This window comes from Trichomycterus rosablanca, chromosome 22, assembly GCF_030014385.1.
Source record: "Trichomycterus rosablanca isolate fTriRos1 chromosome 22, fTriRos1.hap1, whole genome shotgun sequence".
In the NCBI taxonomy this organism is placed as follows: Eukaryota; Metazoa; Chordata; class Actinopteri; order Siluriformes; family Trichomycteridae; genus Trichomycterus; species Trichomycterus rosablanca.
Window position 1 is genome coordinate 5,895,001 of NC_086009.1, and position 18,026 is coordinate 5,913,026.

General features: G+C 38.9%; 2 protein-coding genes across 5 annotated transcripts in view; both read left to right on the forward strand.

Moving 5' to 3' along the window:
- Nucleotides 1-3,112, forward strand: part of alyref (Aly/REF export factor) — a 3,292-nt gene extending 180 nt beyond the window's left edge. Inside the window, exons 1-6 of one of the 2 annotated variants that reach the window (XM_063019052.1) lie at nucleotides 1-165; nucleotides 1,864-2,016; nucleotides 2,103-2,250; nucleotides 2,356-2,422; nucleotides 2,560-2,749; nucleotides 2,839-3,112. The exon at nucleotides 1-165 is cut by the window's left edge and continues 180 nt beyond it. In XM_063019052.1, the coding sequence (XP_062875122.1) occupies nucleotides 1-165; nucleotides 1,864-2,016; nucleotides 2,103-2,250; nucleotides 2,356-2,422; nucleotides 2,560-2,749; nucleotides 2,839-2,853 (738 nt within the window). In that variant the 3' untranslated portion in view covers nucleotides 2,854-3,112. The other variant, XM_063019053.1, reaches the window with a different exon arrangement.
- Nucleotides 3,113-4,732: 1,620 nt separating this feature from the next.
- Nucleotides 4,733-17,025, forward strand: arhgdia (Rho GDP dissociation inhibitor (GDI) alpha). 3 transcript variants are annotated; one of them, XM_062984660.1, is made up of 6 exons: nucleotides 4,733-4,833; nucleotides 12,262-12,457; nucleotides 13,159-13,242; nucleotides 14,206-14,282; nucleotides 15,051-15,114; nucleotides 15,365-17,025. In XM_062984660.1, the coding sequence occupies exons 2-6, from the start codon at nucleotides 12,271-12,273 to the stop codon at nucleotides 15,562-15,564; spliced, it is 612 nt and encodes a 203-aa protein (XP_062840730.1). In that variant the 5' UTR covers nucleotides 4,733-4,833; nucleotides 12,262-12,270; the 3' UTR covers nucleotides 15,565-17,025. The 3 variants fall into 3 exon arrangements, with proteins under 3 accessions (XP_062840730.1, XP_062840731.1, XP_062840732.1); XM_062984661.1 differs by having other exon boundaries at nucleotides 12,265-12,457; XM_062984662.1 differs by lacking the exon at nucleotides 4,733-4,833 and adding an exon at nucleotides 5,448-5,471 and having other exon boundaries at nucleotides 12,265-12,457.
- The last annotated feature ends 1,001 nt before the right edge of the window (nucleotides 17,026-18,026 follow it).

Below are 18,026 nucleotides of genomic sequence, written 5' to 3' on the forward strand. Positions count from 1 at the left end.
CGCGGTGGCGGCGGGAGAGGAGGCCGGGGCCGAGGCGGCTCTCGCGGCGGGGCCGGGCGGCTCGGAGCTGGAGGAGGCTTTGGAGGCCGCGGCGGAAGTTCAGGGCCCATGAGGACCCGACAAAACCTGAGCCGCGGCAGAAGCAGACCCACGCCGTACAGCAGGGTAGGAGAAAGCTAAAGAAACACATTAGCTGACAAAAAGCGGACCTCATCCAAAATGGCTGGGTGAAGTGCTGTTTCCTTTTAGGCTCGCTCACACGCTACATGGCCCTCTGGAAATGTGGTGTAATGTGGAGCAGCTCGGTAAATGTGGCTGTTAAAGTTGTGTACATGTTCTCTCTCCTCCCCAAAACCCATGTTCTCTCTTCCGTCGAGCTGAGAATCGTCTGAGCTAACCTGGCTACATCATGGCTACACGGGCTAATCGGCTAACCTTCGGCGGCCGGCGCCATTTTGGATCAACAACAGCTTCTTTATCAGTGGTGGCTTTGTTTTCACTTTTGTTTTTTGTTTTTTTTGCCTTCGTTCACCAGTGTGAATCCTCTCAGATCTACCACCTGGCTTGAAGATTCTATTTTTTTTGTATGGGCACAATTGAAAGCAAAAGTTAAACGCGGCCTGCTTCCCTGGCGCAATCCTTTGTCTGGGAGCGGCCTGCGTTCACATCCTTAACTATAGTATAGGCTAGAGTTTATTAGTGGCTTTAATGGTGCAGCTGAGAATGGACTGGTTCAGCCACTGATCTTCAGTTATTGTTTAAGTTTAGTCATTAGATGTCTTCGAGCTCGTTTGTTTTTAGTGCATGTGACAAAATGGCGTGCTTTCAAAATGGACGCTCACTGGTCCCTATGCAACACCACCACCACCCACCACTGATGGACTCTTTACCACATCGATCAGCTTTTTTTTTTTTTTTTACTTGGTGGACTTCAGAGTTCTATGGCATCATTTCTTCAGTGGGGGATGTCCATCAACTGGATCACCACCTGTGAAGATCTGCTGGGATTCGTTGTGAATGCTCATCAAGAAACTCTGGGGTGGTTTTGCTGGAGATGCAGGCTGGTGGGCAGCAATTGTGCTGACTTGATATTTCTTTATAGGGCAATAGTAGTTACCTTTTATTCCAAGATCAACAATTGTAGTAGCCAAGTGGACCTTTTAAATGTTAAGGTGGAAGTTGCTCCATTAGACGGAGCTGTTTGCACTCAATTTGTTAGGGTCAATCACGTTCATTATATCATTGGTTAAGAGTAGAACTGAACAGTGAGGCTCCTGCATTGTAAATTAGATTGGACATAAACATGTTTCTGTTTCACACAGAATATGAACCTTGTACCAAACTCAGTTAGGCTTCTGTACATGAATAGCCACTTGTTTGCTTGTTTTTCAAACACTTATTGATTTTTAAATAGTTATATTTTAGTTTAGTTTGAAATGCCTGCATTGCCACTGGTCTGTCCTGTAGTCAAGCCTAACTGTTGGTCTGTTTGGTCCTAATAGCTTAGCATTATCAACTAGGTTTTATGCCACTGCATTTCACAGTACAAACACCTCTCCTTCAATTTGATCACTGTTCAGCTCTAAACCTGCTCCATAGTGTAAGGCCAGATGTGGCCATTTCTCTAAATGTCATCTTCACACTTGAACACTAGTATTGTGCATGTGCTACCGTCTACTTGCTACATTGGTTTACTTGTTTGTAGTGTTGGGGTGGGCAGGGTTTGCTGGAAATCGTGTGTACAGTTGGCTGTGCGCCACAGGCCCTGTTGAGGTGGAGCTCCCCTGCTTGCCCCAGCACCCAGCCGAGTGGACTGTGCCGGGATCCGAAGTCAGCAGGTGCGTTCTCTTTCATCTGTTGCAGCCCAAGCAGCTCCCTGACAAGTGGCAGCACGACATGTTTGACAACGGTTTTGGCGCCAGTTCTGGAGGTGCCAGTGGAGGAGCAGGAGTGGAAACTGGAGGAAAGCTTCTTGTGTCCAACCTTGATTTTGGTGTCTCCGATGCAGACATTGAGGTATATTGACAATTTATTTGGCCGTTTACTTAACAAGTTGGATTAAACTCAGGATTAAACTCAGTTTTTGTGTACTCCATCTACAGGAACTCTTTGCAGAATTTGGCACATTGAAGAAGGCTGCAGTTCATTATGACCGGTCAGGGCGCAGCCTTGGCACTGCAGATGTCCACTTTGAGAGGAAAGCAGATGCTCTGAAAGCAATGAAGCAGTACAATGGTGTCCCACTTGATGGTGAGTTATGGCTGTATAGCTAAGCTTTTTAAAATTTGTAATGGTTACGTTTTTATTTTTTATAACTTTTCTGAGGGGTTAATCACGATTTTTTTTAATCTTTAGGACGTCCAATGAACATTCAGCTCGTCACATCACAGATTGATGCACAGAGGAGAACTTCAGTCACAAGGTATGCACAAAATCCTTCACCAGACTTATGTTAGCATGATTTGATCTGCCGGTCTGAATGTTCTTTGCCCAGACTTATACACAGTTGTTCCATGATTTTATATATTAATGGTTTTTTGGGGGGGTTTTTTCTCCCAGCCTGAGTCGTGGTGGTGGTGGTGGTGGCATGACCAGAAACCGAACAGGCTTCAGTAGCATGCAGAGAGGCAGAGGCGGTCGTGGCGGCGGCGGTGGGCTCAGAGGCCGGGGCCGAGGGGGACGTGGCAATAACAAACAGCAGCTTTCAGCAGAGGAATTGGATGCACAGCTAGATGCCTACAATGCCAGGGTAGGTTTTCTTTTATCTTTCTCAAAGAAGTGAACACACTATGCTACTATGCTGTTATATTTTTATTCATTTATTTATTTATTTTACAGATGGACACCAGTTAGATGACTTGATCTGCATTCCTGGCATCTGGCATGAAGACCTGTTCATTACAGCTTTGAAATATCAGAAGTTTTACACTTAATGTCTTTGAAAGTTTAAATTTGTGTACCCATTTTCTCCTTTTAAGTACTTTGAAATTTTTTTTACCAACATTTTTATTTTTAGTTAGTTTTGAAAATGTAGTGACTGTAGGATGACTGGAGGTGTGTTTTGCCTTCTCTTTGTAGACCATTGTAATAAAGCCTGCAGTACACTATCCAATCAGTGACTTGGCTTTCTTCTCTGTATATACATTTCATTTTAACTTTTCACTGTACAGGTACTATTCAGATTTTTAAATCCCAACTACTCAAGTTTGTTCAGATGCTTTTCATGTTTATGGCATATTCTGTCCTGAGAGAAATAAGGCTTGGTTTATAAAACACATGTTGATGTGCAGCTTGTACCATTATTGAGCTTTACGTGAAGTCACAGGACTGTTCACTTTTTCTGTCCTCTCTGCTCTTTTGTGACTGAACTCTGTACATAAGCATTCAACACTGTATTAAGTCTTGCTTTGATTAAAAAAAAAAAAAAAAAAAAAGCCCTTGGTCTTATGATCTGTGTAACATTTTGACAACTGTGCTTTCAGTTTGATTTAAATTGTGTATGATGGGGTGAAAAAAGGCTGCGGTTTTTCATACAACACCTGTTTTCAGTTGGCTTGGTATTCGAGTTACTAATGGTGGACTTGGGTGATACTTGTGTGGTTTGAAAACCTGTTGCTACTGTGACTTGAGTCAGTACCTTTTTAAGGCTTTGCTTTCTAGATTTGTTTTTACTTGGGTTTTAGGATCAATAGGCCAGCAGTTGCACCAGATACAAATGACCTGCCCCAAAAAGGTTTTATTTTTTAGTATAGTTTTTTCTTAAACTAGAAATTTAAATATATTGCTGCAGTATTGCTAAAACTAGAAAGGGCCTTCCCAAAACTGCTGCCACAGCATTGCTTTTTTTTAGACTTAAGTTAGTGATAGCCTCAGTAGCAAGCTGGATAGATCAGAAGTATTAGTACACACTAAAGAGTCACATACAAACAAGTACATGCATAATCACAACAATACAACTACAGGGCATGTGGGTACACATGGAGGTGTTACTTTGGTATATATCGTAAGGCTGGTATAGAGTGTATTGACTAAAGTATAAAGTGCACTACAAGTGCAATAATCAAAGTTACTCCTGATATGCTTGTTCGTATCTGTTACATTCAACACGTGTTATAGGAGTAACTACAATCATCTCATCATTTGAACGTAATATGAACTGGTGCATAATTGTTACGAAAAATGCAGTCATTGTGTATTGTAGCCTAGCGGTTAGGGTACTGGAATAGTAATCAGAAGGTTGCTAGTTCAAGTCCCACCTCTGCTGGGTTGCTGCTGTTGGGCCCTTGAGCATGGCCCTTAACCCTCAGTTGCTCAGACTGTATTGTGTCACAGTACTGTAAGTTGCTTTGGACAAAGGTGTCTGCTTAAGGGGCAAGCCATAGCCTAGTGGTTAGGGTACTGAAGTAGTAATCAGAAGGTCGCTGGTTCAAGTCCCACCTCTGCCAGGTTGCTGCTGTTGGGCCCTTGAGCATGGCCCTTAACCCTCCATTGCTTAGACATTATACTGTCACATTACTGTAAGTCGCTTTGGTTAAAAGCGTCTGCTAAATGATGAAAATGTCATGCACGTTTTTGTGTGAGTGGTCCTAATGTTTTGGCTAATCAGTGCAGTATGCGTTTCAATCCCAATCACAGTCGTGTCTGCTGGGCAGAGTCTGTCCTGTTCCGCGCATGCGGAATGGACATCGCGAGCATGTGCGCGCGCGCGCGCGCTCTATTCCCGGAAGCGTGTGTCTGCTAGCGCCGCTCCCTCCTCGCGCCATTGAGCAGTCAGTGAAGCTGACGCTGGTCTGAAGACTTTCATCCATTAAACAGAGCACTTGTAACTGTACGGTAAGCGCATTTTAGTGTTTCTAACTTAATATAGGCTTAATTTTCTATTCGAGAATGGTCAGATAGCGCTGCGGGACGTACTGCGGGAATTTAGTCTGGTCTCGTCGTTTCCGAAAGCTACGGTGCTAACGTTAGCGCTGCAAAACTTGTCACAATCTGAAGTTTGAAGTTTCTAGTTAGCACGTTCGGCTAATAAACAACGAAGCAGAAAAATAAGTGTATGTATGTTGGCACTGGTTATAGTTCACAATGTGTGAGCTGTTTTATTAGAATAGTTCATCACATGCTGTTCACAACCGGAGATGAATATTTATCAGGCATTGTCTGAGCCAGTCATGTGTCGTTTGTGAAAGAGTCGACTCTTTTGAATAGACCCGTTATAGACCCGTGTAAGGTCAGTTAGATACACATGCTTTACTATTACGAATTAATATAGAGGATAGAGGTATAAAATGCATTTTATATTATTTTATATACTGATTGTGTTATTAAAAGAAACCAGAGAATCCCGGACGAATCAGAGTCGGTCACAATGAATCATTTGACAATGTAGACTGTAGACAGCATCAATCTTTGTATCATAACGTACCAATCAAAAATACAATGGATTCATTTACTACGCTATGATCTGTATAAATGTAAGTGTCGTTTCTACATGTTTAAAGCTATTTTATAAATCTGCTAATGTATTATCGTTTTATTGCAATCACAATGCAGCATATTATACTGGTAATTGGGAGGTAGTGTAAGATTCTATTTAATTTTAACTGGACTAAGACAAGCCAAAATCGAAGTAGTTTTTGATTAGCAGGCAATTATTGTGGATAAAGATGTTACTGATAGTCGAAAGATCCAGATTTTATTGGTAAGCTAGGTCGATTCAATAAAATGTCTCATCTGAAAGGTCCGGAAATCCCATCACTAGTGTGATCATTGGCGAGATGGAATCAATTAGCCGTGTTTATTAAAATGATTTATTAATTTGTGATCTAAAGAGCACAGGCACGTTAATCTGGTTCAATCTGGCAATCGGTCCAAGCTATAAACCGTTGTTTTCCGAGTTGGTCTGGGTTCCAACATGCTGCTCACCTCTGGCTGTGGGAAAGTTAGCATTACATTTACCACAGACATTAAGTAAAGCCTGCAAATAACGTCCCTAAGCACAGATTGGTAGTGAAGCATTTTAACATGGTTGCAAATCTATCCAGACACTCGTGTGTTAGCGAGCCTGTTTGCTAACTGCTACATTTCACAAATGTAACCTAAACTAAGTTCATGATCTTTAGGTGAATAGCTACATGTCTGTACAAGGTTATGTTATTAGGCAGGTAAATATCTTGTTTGTTTGTTTTTTTGCATAGAATGAGCCATAGCTAACTTTTTCCAACTTCCGACTTTAGACCTATGGGCGTTTAGGCACAATCAGAGTTCTCTCTACCGCTCTGGGCACAATCATAGCCAGATTAATGTTTTTCCTACCCGTATTGCAGAAACCCCGCCTCCTGCTCTGGGATTGGTCAGTAATTAATTTGTCGTCTGAGTTTGGCGAATCCGCGTGTCTGTATGAACGCCTGAACTCATGCGGGAGGCGGGCTTATTACCAAAACGGGTGGGAAAAGCGTGCAACTTCCTGTATTGTCAAATGGACTAATTCATTGTGTTCTGATACATAAATGGGTTTGGTTTATTTATTAAATGTGCATAGTCACGCATATCAAGGTGTGTTTTAAAGTAGATCAGCATCGGATGTGATAATCAATGTCTGATGAATAAAATGACCACACAATGGTTGTAATAATGCCGTTAGCTGTTGTTCATATTATTGATTAGTCATTAATAGTTAACGATCTAAATTCTTTGTTAATGTACTTCATGTAAAATGCTGGTAAAACAGCCTTCAGCCCTTGTGTCATTGACGAGCTGCCAGACACTGATGTAGATTTATTGTTTTCGGCTAAAAATCAGACTCAAACATACAACATGTTAATGATGTGGGTTTATATTTGACCTGAATGGGTTAAAACACAGATTAACGCATGGCTTTTTATGGTCTCTGCATTCGAGCCAGACTTCCTCTTCCGTCCTGTGTGTGAGCGCCTGAGTTTCTAGTTTCTTCTCTCGCAGCAGAAGCAGGGCGGTGTCTTTCCATGCTGCAACTTCTCCTGCTGCTGGCAAATCTGCCAGGAATATTTTTTATACTGTTTGTTCCACCTTTGTATGGTATCTATCTTCAGTATCTAGGCCATATAAAAAAAACCTTTGTTCCCCCCAAGATCTGGTTCAGGTAGTGGTTCAAGTTTCGCCTACTCATGTATAACTAAAATCGTTTAGATCTGTTTATTCTTTTAGCTTACTTATAGCTTGTTGGACTAAAGTGGAACATTGTCTGTACCTTCAGCTTATTTCTGACCCAAATGACAAACAAATGATGTGTATGGGTATTATAGCCTAATCAGAATCATTTGTGTTAATTGGGATAATTTGAAATGGGCAATATAATGGTATTTACTGTCTGATGATAATGTGCCTACTAGTACAAATTTGTCCTTGTTCTATATATAGATAGTATAGATCAGTATAGATTATCAGGAGCTGTTCTGTACAGTGTCAAACAGCTGCTAATCACAAAGCTACTAGGCTGAACTGCTGTATATAATTTATATGTTATAACATAAACATTGCAGTAAAGATTATGATTTCATACATTATATTTTTTTTATTAAGAATTAACACTAGCGAAAAATAAACTTACAGTGATAAGTTTATGGTCACATTTCTTCTTTTCAAATGGCGTTTGGTGACACATTGTCTTGGCTTTACTAACATTACCGAGTGCTTATGGTGCCAAAACCCCTGGGGCAGATTTATACATTACTTGTGTGATATATACAAATTATCTGATGTTAAAGTCTGTCTGCTGGCAAAGAATTTGCTCTACCATTTATGCTTTAGTGTAGATTAATTAGAGGAGTGCTGTAAACAAAACATGGTGCTTAGAATAGTTACTAAACATAAATTCTTATTATACGTTTCACATGAAAGAGGCATATGATCTTTTCAAGTAAAGGATGTAGTTGTTTAAAAAACATGTCCCGGGAGTGCTGGGCCTCAGCCTGAACAAAAGACCAACCCCCATCCTCTCAGGACAAGTGACTTTGAGCACATCCTCTCACCACACCACATTTCTTGTTCTTACACTGCACATGCGCCTGCTGAAGAAAATGGAGATTTACCTTTATCAGTAATGATAATGCTGGCCACCGCTGACTGCACCACACTGACTCATGTGCTATGCAGTCTAGAACTTAGTAACCTTCCACTTAATATATAAAAATCAGGTCTGGTTTCAGGCGTACAGGTTCACGAACTGTTAAATTTAACCAATGAATGATTAAACTATGACCAAACTATGACATTTTGTCTGTGGTGGCTTCATGGTAAATGACAGCAGTTCATTATATTAAATAGTCAAGCAATGTGTATTAATCACTGAAGGCCAAGTGAACAGCGAGTTACACTACACTTTTTCTGACCTGTGATTAATTTTTTAAAGGATGAAGCTGGGGGTGGAGGCAAAGGTGGCTGCTAAATAAAAGGTCAAAACAACCGTGCTCTATAAATCTATACATTTTTCTGTTTGAACATGAGACCTTTTATAGTTAAGAGCGATGAAATGTTAAGTCCTGTTTTGAGACTAGTGTAGGCTGCAGCATTTGGAAGGCATGATGTTGATGAAGAAATAATGTGGGTTTAGAGGGGAACAGGAACTGTAGTGACTATCCAACAAACTCTTCTTCCTCTTTTACTTGCTTTGGGAAATGTAGCTTAATTAACTAACATCATACATATATTGGTTCAGTCTTTGAACAGTTATCTCAACGTTAACTCTTTTTTCATATTAGCATATATTTACTCAGGAGCATCAACAATGGCTCTGCAGTACTGTGCTGAAATAATGTGCAGTTCTCTGCTGGGGTCTGTAGTCCTTGTTATTGCAATTTATTCTTGTCAATTATGCCATCAGCATGGTATTAAAGTAATATGGCCAGTTAGTGAGCAAGTAGGCTATATTTGAGGTTTTTTTTGCATGTTTTTAATATCATGTTTTCCTGAGTGTATAGTGCACTCGCATTGCTTTAAAAACCAGTTGAATCCACACAATGAAATGTTCACTCCTTAACGCCCCTGCTTTGCTCAAGCTCAGTTACTGTGCGTTTGTTTGCTCATATTACATCTATAACCTGACCTAGATAGGTTGTAATAGAGAGGGAAAAGATTCGTCCTGTAAAACGGCCTAGATTCATTTAAAAAAAAACTGTCGCAAAAATGTCCCGTTACATTTATGTAAGTGTTTTTCTTTGGCTTTGAATAAAGTTATATTTATACTATAAATACACAAAATGTCACATTTGATCCTTACTAAAATGCAACAATACCAGTACCAGAATTTTATAGGCTCTACTAGTGTGAAATTAAGGCAGAACATGAAAATGCAATTAAACAAATTTTATTCATGAATTAATGAGTATATTGGCTCTCTAAGCATTATATATTTACACACATGTGGCCTTTAGGTAATATAAATGTGAACAGAATTAAAGGATCTACAGTCCCAGCTTGTAACTGTTGGTCTTGATTGGCCTTCCGAGTTTCTTGCACTCATCCTTTGTCCATCTTTTACCTTTTTACTGTTGCATATATATATATAGTAGGGGGATTGTTTGCTTCCCACCATATTATAAGCATCAGCACTACCATCTCCCTTCGGTTCTGTAGAATTACAAAACTGATTTCGGGATGCTGAGCTGAATCCTAGCACCATACTATTTCAGGATAATTACATCTCTAGAGGATGCTGATTAGGCCTGTCAGGGGAGTCTTGCTGTGTGACAGTTTGTCTTAAAGAGCCTCATTAGCAATAATCATGACTAGCGTAATCTTATTTGGATAATAGTTGCTAAGAAACTAGCCTAATCGCAGATTTTGAGCCTAATCTCTCCTCTAGATCTGCACATCAGGTGATTTTCTTTTGCATCTATCTATTATTAGTGTTTTAATTCTGTCAGTGTAATTAAAAATGACATGTAATTAAAAGTGGAATGAATTGTGTATGGTGGAAAGCAGTCTTATGTCAAGTTAATATTGCCTTACAGGTGAATTGTGTGTGATAGCTGTCAGTCTAGTTCGAGTGGGCAATTTGGATGCACTGCTAGCTAGCACGGCAATGATTCTATGAGCTTTCAGGGCATAAACTGAAACCAACCAGCCATTTATACACTGTCATGCTTGATTAAATGGCAATACCAACTGGAAATTGACCCTAAACTGCAGTAACTTAGAGGTGAGTTCAATCGATGCATTGGCCTTCTAGCTTAGAGTTTAAATTGCATAAGTATTGCCCTCATTTTGCTCCTGGTTGAATTAATTCTCTGGCCGTGTTGTGAGGAGGTCTTTCATTAAGCTTGGATGGATTATTTCAATTCTGGGCATGTTCCTTTTTTCTCTCTCTGCTCTTGCTGATCCTTTTGCCATACCAGGCTGCCAATTGTAACTCCTTACTAAGTGTCATTAAATTTAGCAAAATGCTTTCTGATGTTGTGCTATCAATCAAGACATCATCATGAGATCAGTGTCTTTCCCTTTATACAAAATCATCTCACTTTTTGAGGCCTCCGCACCCTGCCAAATGCTTTGGCTGCCAAAATGTGATGTTGGCAGAACAGGATTTTCTGCTTTTATGGGAATGCAGAGGCTCTGCATGGGGGGGAAAATGGTGCAGTGTGCTCATAGTTCCCACCTGTTTTTTTTTTCCAGTAGAACCACCCAGGATACATGATCTGAGGAAAGAGTTTAACTAGCTAAAATTCAGATTTTGCATCTGGCAGTGATTAAGGAGCATGTTGTGTTTACATCGTGTTGCTGTCTGAGCATTCAGGGATGTTGTGCAACAAGTTAGGTTCATTGCCTGGCACATACTTTTGTACAGCATGTTCAGTTGTTTGTAACATCCAGTGGCACCGCTTGGTCTGTTTGAGGCACGTCGATTCCGGCTGTTTTGTGTACTGAATTCTTTAAATTGATGTACATGGTTGTTAACCAGTTATCGTTGCAAACTTCTATAGCTGTGCAGCCTGAAATACTAGTCACACTGGGTGTAATTGTGTTGCATTGTGTTGTAAGATCATAATGGCAAATTAGGGCTTGTTGCACCCAAGCTTTAAGTTCAGTTTAACTATTTGATGTCTAGGAAATTTATTTTATAATTTTTATAATATTTTAGTATCTATTAGCCCCAACAGACCCACAGTGGCGATTTTCGCCCAAACCAGGCATGAGCTACACCTAAATTTGCTTGTTTAATTTGTTGTTTTTGGTCTTAAAATCACTGATTAGTGGAATTAATTATTATATGTATTTCCTGAACATGACGGGTCTTGCAAATTGTGTAAAGGGTTAAGGGAATCTTTTGGAAGAGGTGTTTTATTTCTCTAGTACACTTTCAGAGACGGTTGCCAATTTTCCCTCTTATTTGTTAGCAGTATATTCCCAAACATCAGCGGATGGATATTATCAGTAATCCTTAACCGTAATTGATGCTGACCAGAAATACAGAACGGCTGAATGTAATAAATCACATTAACCCTTGTTCTTCTGGTGTTCCACCCTGCTTTTATCTCTTAGCTGAAGCTGTTTACTGAGAGATCCCCTTCCTGCTCAGTGCAGGCCTCCTCTTTCTTCTTCTCTTTTACAACAGCAGTGCTGTTCTCAGCCTCCTGCTACCAGATCTTTGTGTGCTGCCTCATTCCAAATCATACAGCACAATTGGGGGCAGGTGATTCCTTCTGGCAGTGGTCAAAGTGCAGTTTGATTTCTCTCTTAATGAAATGTAAACATAAACTCTGGGTATGTAGCTACAATGTGTAACTAATCTTTGTTTAATAGGAGGTTTGATTTTATGAATTTATAAAGAAATGTACATTATACTTAATAAAACGGCAGGACTGTAATCTGAACTAAATGAGTCTGTTGGTCATAAGACATTTAGTAAAAATGTTTTAATGTTTTTGTTCCTGTTATTACCATGAAGAGTAAATTCCATTTATATCTTTACACATACCAGTGTAGCAGCAAGTGCGGATAAAAACGAGGGTTGCGTCAGAAAAGGCATCTAACACAGAAACTGTGCCAGATCAGGTATGCAGAACAGAATCATCTGCTGGAAATTAAATGAACTGTGATTTCCGGTGACATCTCTAGTAATTACTGTGCTGATCAGTCCAGTAGGAGATGCTAAACTTGTTAAATGTTAGAAATGCTAACAAGAGGTTTTAATACTATACAGCTAATGCAGCACATCACAACTGTTAAGCAACCTATTCCATAGTAAGTAATCAAATAAACATTTGTCTCTGTGTATGTGTTTTTCAGCAGTAGATCATGGCCGAGCATGAACCCACCCCGGAGCAGCTAGCAGCCATTGCTGCTGAGAATGAGGAGAGCGACTCTGTAAACTACAAGCCACCAGCACAAAAGAGCCTGCAGGAGATCCAGGAGCTGGATAAGGAAGATGAAAGCCTGCGCAAGTACAAGGAGGCTTTGCTCGGCTCGAGCTCAGTGGCAGTAGGTGGGTGTCGACCCGCAAACCTGCATAGACACTATGTAGTAGTTATTTTTTATGACAAGTTTCATCATTTACCAGGTTCTGATTTTGAGGCAAATATCTAATAATGATATCTGTGTGTGTGGTTTGGCTAGCCTTCAGTCCTGAAAACATGACCCAATTAAGACTGTGAAGTAGCATTCTACAACTCCAGACATTTATCTTTGTAGGAATAGGCAAAAAGATTACATTTCTAGTGCCTATGTTGACAATCCAGTAAACTGTGGGATTAATTTTGTCACTATGAATTTGTGACTTCCTTAATTTAAAATAATCTGTCAGCAAGAATTTAAAAGATGGATCTTCCCCATCATTGATAATGAAAAGCATTCTTTGAATAGTTCTTTACATTTGGTGCTTGGGAGGTGCAGAGGTATATTACATTAGCCCGCCAGCATGTTGGCCAGCATGATTGGCTATGTTTGAAGGAGGGTAGATGGCCAAACCCTTGCTAGAATCATTTCTAACTTTAGATGTATAAAAGCGGTAAATATCAACAATGACTTTGCAAAAAAAAGTACCAATCTTATTATTTCTGTAGCATCTAAATAGTTCTCCCTGTTTCAAATTTTAAACTTTTTTTCTTTTGATGTGTGCAAGTTTACACAGTACATGCTGTTTAATTCCATGCTCTTCAGAACTATAACTTGGGTGTCTTTTTCTAGATGCTAATACTCCCAATGTCCTGGTGACACGACTTACTTTAATGTGTGAAGCGGCTCCTGCGCCTCTGGTCCTTGACTTGCAAGGTAAGAAAAAGATCAACTGCCCGCTTTGATAGCCTATGGCTAGATAGACATGTCTGTTGGGTGTGGCCAAAAAAATGTGGACACCTGAACATGTGCTTGTTATACAATTTAAAAACAAATTCTATTAATATATTAAAATAGTGACATCTTCACTTCCCTGAGAGGGCTTCAAGTGTGTCTGTGGTAATTTGTGTCCATTCAGTCTAAAAATTAATTGCTGGGCCACTACTGCTCAACATTGTACATTTACCTGCAGTTAAACATGTTTAAAACTTAACAAGATCTAAATCTTATTTCTGTATTATTACTGCAAATCTCTACTGGTTCTGTGTTCCTGCTGTCCAGTTGTTTCATGGATAGAGTTGATTTCTTTAAAGAGAGAGAGAGAATCTTAATTTTAAATAGCTGTATGCACTTTAGTGGACATGAATCACAAGCATTATGACGTAGTACCTTGAGAGGGTTTTGGCTGTAAAATAAGGTTTTGACAGAGAGATGGATGTATTTCCACTTGCATGACAGCTTAAATGTGTCTGACATTCCAATGTGGTTTAGTAATGTAGGTGATCTAAATTAATTTCAAATGGATTCAGAATGCATTTCTTATCCAGATATACAAGTCAGACAGCACAAAGCACAGTTCATTTTAAAACGGTAAATTTTCCCCAGTTAGTTTTGTGTATTTATGTATTAGCTGGAACAAGTTAGGAGCTGTCAGACAGCTGGAATAAAATTTGCCTGGCAAACAAGGTCCTGTATGAGGAATAGGGAGAGAACCTGAGAACACAAAAATAATTCACTTGCTGGATGTGGTAAACTTTAGATTTTTTTTTTTAGCTTGTGATGTCATTATAACGAGTATAAACTGGTCAAAGCCCAGCAGTCTCGGTATAAATTAAGGAAATGTTTAATAAGCTGTGAAATGTATAGTGATCATGTTTGTTTGGTCTCATAATTCCACAGGAGACCTGGACACTTTTAAAAAGCAGTCATTCGTGCTGAAAGAAGGAGTGGAGTACAAGATAAAGATCAGCTTCAAGGTGAGCCTCCCAAGTTTCCTTCTTTTCCATGCCAGAATTATATTTCCCTTTAATCTTACCACAGAGATAATGAGTTTATAAGTTTATATTTAGTTTAAAAATGTTGTTGGTAGTGTGAGGTGTCTCAGCTACAGTCCTATTCAGTTAGTATTGCTATCACAAAATATCCATTTACAAAATGTAAATTCATTAATGTGTTTGTGTGCAGCCAAATAATGACCACAGGATTCATGACCAAGTATTTCTACTCAAAATAGTCAAATACATTTAAATATTTACCCAGTACAATGAGATTTAGGATTCCACAGAAATATTCAGGGGTTCATTTATTTTCTCATTTGCCTAGAATAAGAGCTTTATTCTGACCAGAGTCTTACTGGATCAGGGGCTTATTTACTAGATGCAAAGCACGATGTTCAAGAGTTATTAAAGTAAGCGTAATGGTTTTGTTGATTGTAAAACAGCTTTTAACTTTTTAACTGTACTGCAATATGCTATATTTATTCAAAATTAATACCATTAACTTACTCATAATAACTGCAGTTAATACATAGATTAAACATGTCATGTTTTTGATTATTAATTCATAATATTCTGACATTTTCCTTGTCAGGGTTTTGAATATTATATTTAACAAAACTGATCAATCAAAAGTCTTTCTTTTCAAATTGTGAACCGCATTGTTAAAGAAAACATGCAGAATAAATGTATTTAATCTAACGCTGCAGTGTTTCTGTACCTGATGTATGTTGTGTGGATCTTTTCAAGGTCAACAAGGAGATCGTTTCAGGACTGAAGTATGTACAACAAACCTTTAGGAAAGGTGTCAAGCGTAAGTTCTCTTATCATTACACAATATTTTTCCTGTACAGTAAAGTAAAACACTAGTGTAATAGTAAATACAAAATGTGATTTGTTCATTCTTTTAACCCTTTATTTAACATTAGAAATATTTGCTTTGTACTCTTAGTTCATTAAAACATTAACAGATCAAATCAAAAACAAATCACAGGTTCCTTGTATGCAACTCTATAATAACACTATGCATGTCTTATTAACCCTGTTATGTGCCTATTTTATAGTTGACAAATCCGACTACATGGTGGGGAGCTATGGGCCACGGCCGGCCGAGTACGAGTTTCTCACTCCGCTGGAGGAGGCCCCCAAAGGAATGCTGGCCCGCGGCACCTACAACATCAAGTCCAAATTCACCGACGACGACAAGCACGACCACCTTTCCTGGGAGTGGAGCCTGAACATCAAGAAGGACTGGAAAGATTGAGCTGCTCCTGAACCTCAACTGCTTTTCCTCTCTGTTTTTTCATTGCTCCTACCTCTCTCTTCTCCCCCTCCCTACCTTCACATCACAAGTCCCATCATCATGGAATAACCGGTTAGTCGACAAACACCCCTCAGATCTATCACTCCGTCCACCTTCCTATTGAATCCTTCTTTGCTATTCCTTCACTTCCTTCCTTTTCCATGAGTATTGAAGATTTTCATGAAAATATATATATCTATATATATGTGAAAAACAAACAAAATTGTGCACAATCCAGATTTTGATTTTTTTTCTTGTTTGTATATAAAACTTTAAAAAAAGAGAGGAGAAAAAAAAATTCAAAAACATGAATGCTTTCGGCATGGCTGTTATAAGTAATCTTCTCTCCCCGTGTGCCTCCGTGTCCTCCCTCACCTCGTGTTTTGTCGTGTCTTGTTGTTTTACTCGCATTCCATTTCTTTTCTTAATTATTTTAAATGACCATGATATGCCTTGAATGGGAAATGGTTCCGTATACTGACGTTTTGCCCACTAGCATTCCTCCAAGTCACTGCTTTCCGTGATCCAAAGGAAAACGAATTGTTGTAGAGAATTATGGGTATTCTGTGTGTGCCGTAATTAATGCAACTGACATGTGTTGCTTGATTGGCTTCTAGAGGTTGTCTGCGCATGTGGGTTTAGCCGTTTTGACTTTGTACTCACGAAAGGAGCTCCGCTGGTCAGCCTTCCTGGTATTGATGTGTCATTTTCTTCGCCGTGTGGCCTTAAAAAAATTCCTGTAGCAAGATTTTTGATGAGCTCATTGCCTTTATGTTTTATATTCAATTAAAAAAAATTCCACCTCTTGAAGCTGAATGTTCTCCAAATACAACTGCTTCCAGTTGGGAAGGATCTTTTATCTGGTGCCTCATCTGCTCATCTACATTCAGGATAGACGAAACATGAAGGCTAGTAGAAGTATGCTGGATGGAAGACATCCTGGCCACCCTTGCTCCTTCTCGATCGTCTTGATTTGTGCTTCTGCTTTGTATCCTTCTCCCGAATGTATCCATTTTTAAGGCAGGTGCTTAATTTGAGATGTGCCCTTTGTGTGTGGTCTACTCAGCACTAAAGAGATTTCTCGAAGCAGAAAGGGCTGTTTCTACCTGCAGACCTCGAGTACTTCTGTACTGAAGAAAATCACTGGTTGTGCCTCCACTATTAACAATCACAAGCTGCTCTGTAAACATCTTAAAATCTACAAACATGAAGTCAAAACTCTAAGGTGGGATGTAGTTCTCCAGTTCAGAACAGCCTGGTGTATACACACAGTCATCTTCACACCATTGCCAGTAATGTTGCATGAAGATTTTTTTAGCACTTTTTTTTTATTTTTTTTCCACTTGGTCTTTGTACTTGTTCTCTCACTGTGGAAGGAGATTACTGCTCATCTGTGTCAACATTAAAGTGTTCAGAATGGAATTTGCTTCTTTTTTTATTTCCTCCATTTAGCCATGTGTAAGATTTTATAATTTATCTTTGTTCATTAATTAATTAGACCATTTTATTTATTTGTTGGCAAAATATTACATAAGTAAACCTTCCTCATAAAGGCGTGTTTAATATTGGAACTCTACGATTCGAGTGCAGTCATGTCGGTAATAAAAAAGGGGAGAAAAACAGTTTGACTGTGTTGACGCGGAATGGCATTACTGTATTGTAGCTTAAAACAGCCATTATGATTTCAAAGTTGTGTCTAAAAAAGATCAACAGAAATTTTAAACCCATGAAGCAGATTTTGGTAAATCTTTTAACCAATAATCAACCAACAATGATACATCAACAGATAACCGTCCATTCAATATAAAAATCACATCATACTTTCATGTCAACGAGGCTTTATACTTTATTAAATTAATTAAAACAAAACAGCCTAACACAGTAAACATGGCAGTAATGTAAGAATCATGACCAGAACCAGTTCAGAATTCTGAATCTAGATTTAACAGAATGAAAATATAAAGCTAATAGTCCATTAAAAACTGAAACATGCTTATTAAAAAAAAGCAATGCTGACATTTTAAAACTCTTCCTGACAACAAGGTTCTTTAGCATTACACAATCACCAGATCAGGGCATGATGCCAAAATCTATGTATACGTATATTTTTTATTTATTGAGGAAATCTGCATTTCCAATATTTAACAAGCAGTTGTTTAGTTTCTTAGCAGCTCCTTAATTAAGGCAACATTTCCTGTTTAAATAATTACATATTTTTAGATTTTTTTTATTTTGTTGGCTGCCGTGCCCCCAATTTTATACTCTTGAAGCTGGACTAAAGTTTGTTGTTAATCACATGGGCAAAGAAAAAGCATTTCAAAAGAAGCTTTAGTGTTCCGATTTTGTTTACTTCATCACAATGAGCAGCAGCAGAGCAGTTTGGATGGTCCTTTTTATAGACATGTAGAACTTGACTGGTTTTT

Coding starts and splice junctions, on each gene's coding strand:
- arhgdia (XM_062984660.1), top strand. CDS start 12,271: ATGGCCGAGCATGAACCCACCCCGGAGCAGCTAGCAGCCATTGCTGCT. Junction 12,458..13,158: donor CTCGAGCTCAGTGGCAGTAG/GTGGGTGTCGAC, acceptor GTCTTTTTCTAG/ATGCTAATACTCCCAATGTC. Junction 13,243..14,205: donor TCTGGTCCTTGACTTGCAAG/GTAAGAAAAAGA, acceptor ATAATTCCACAG/GAGACCTGGACACTTTTAAA.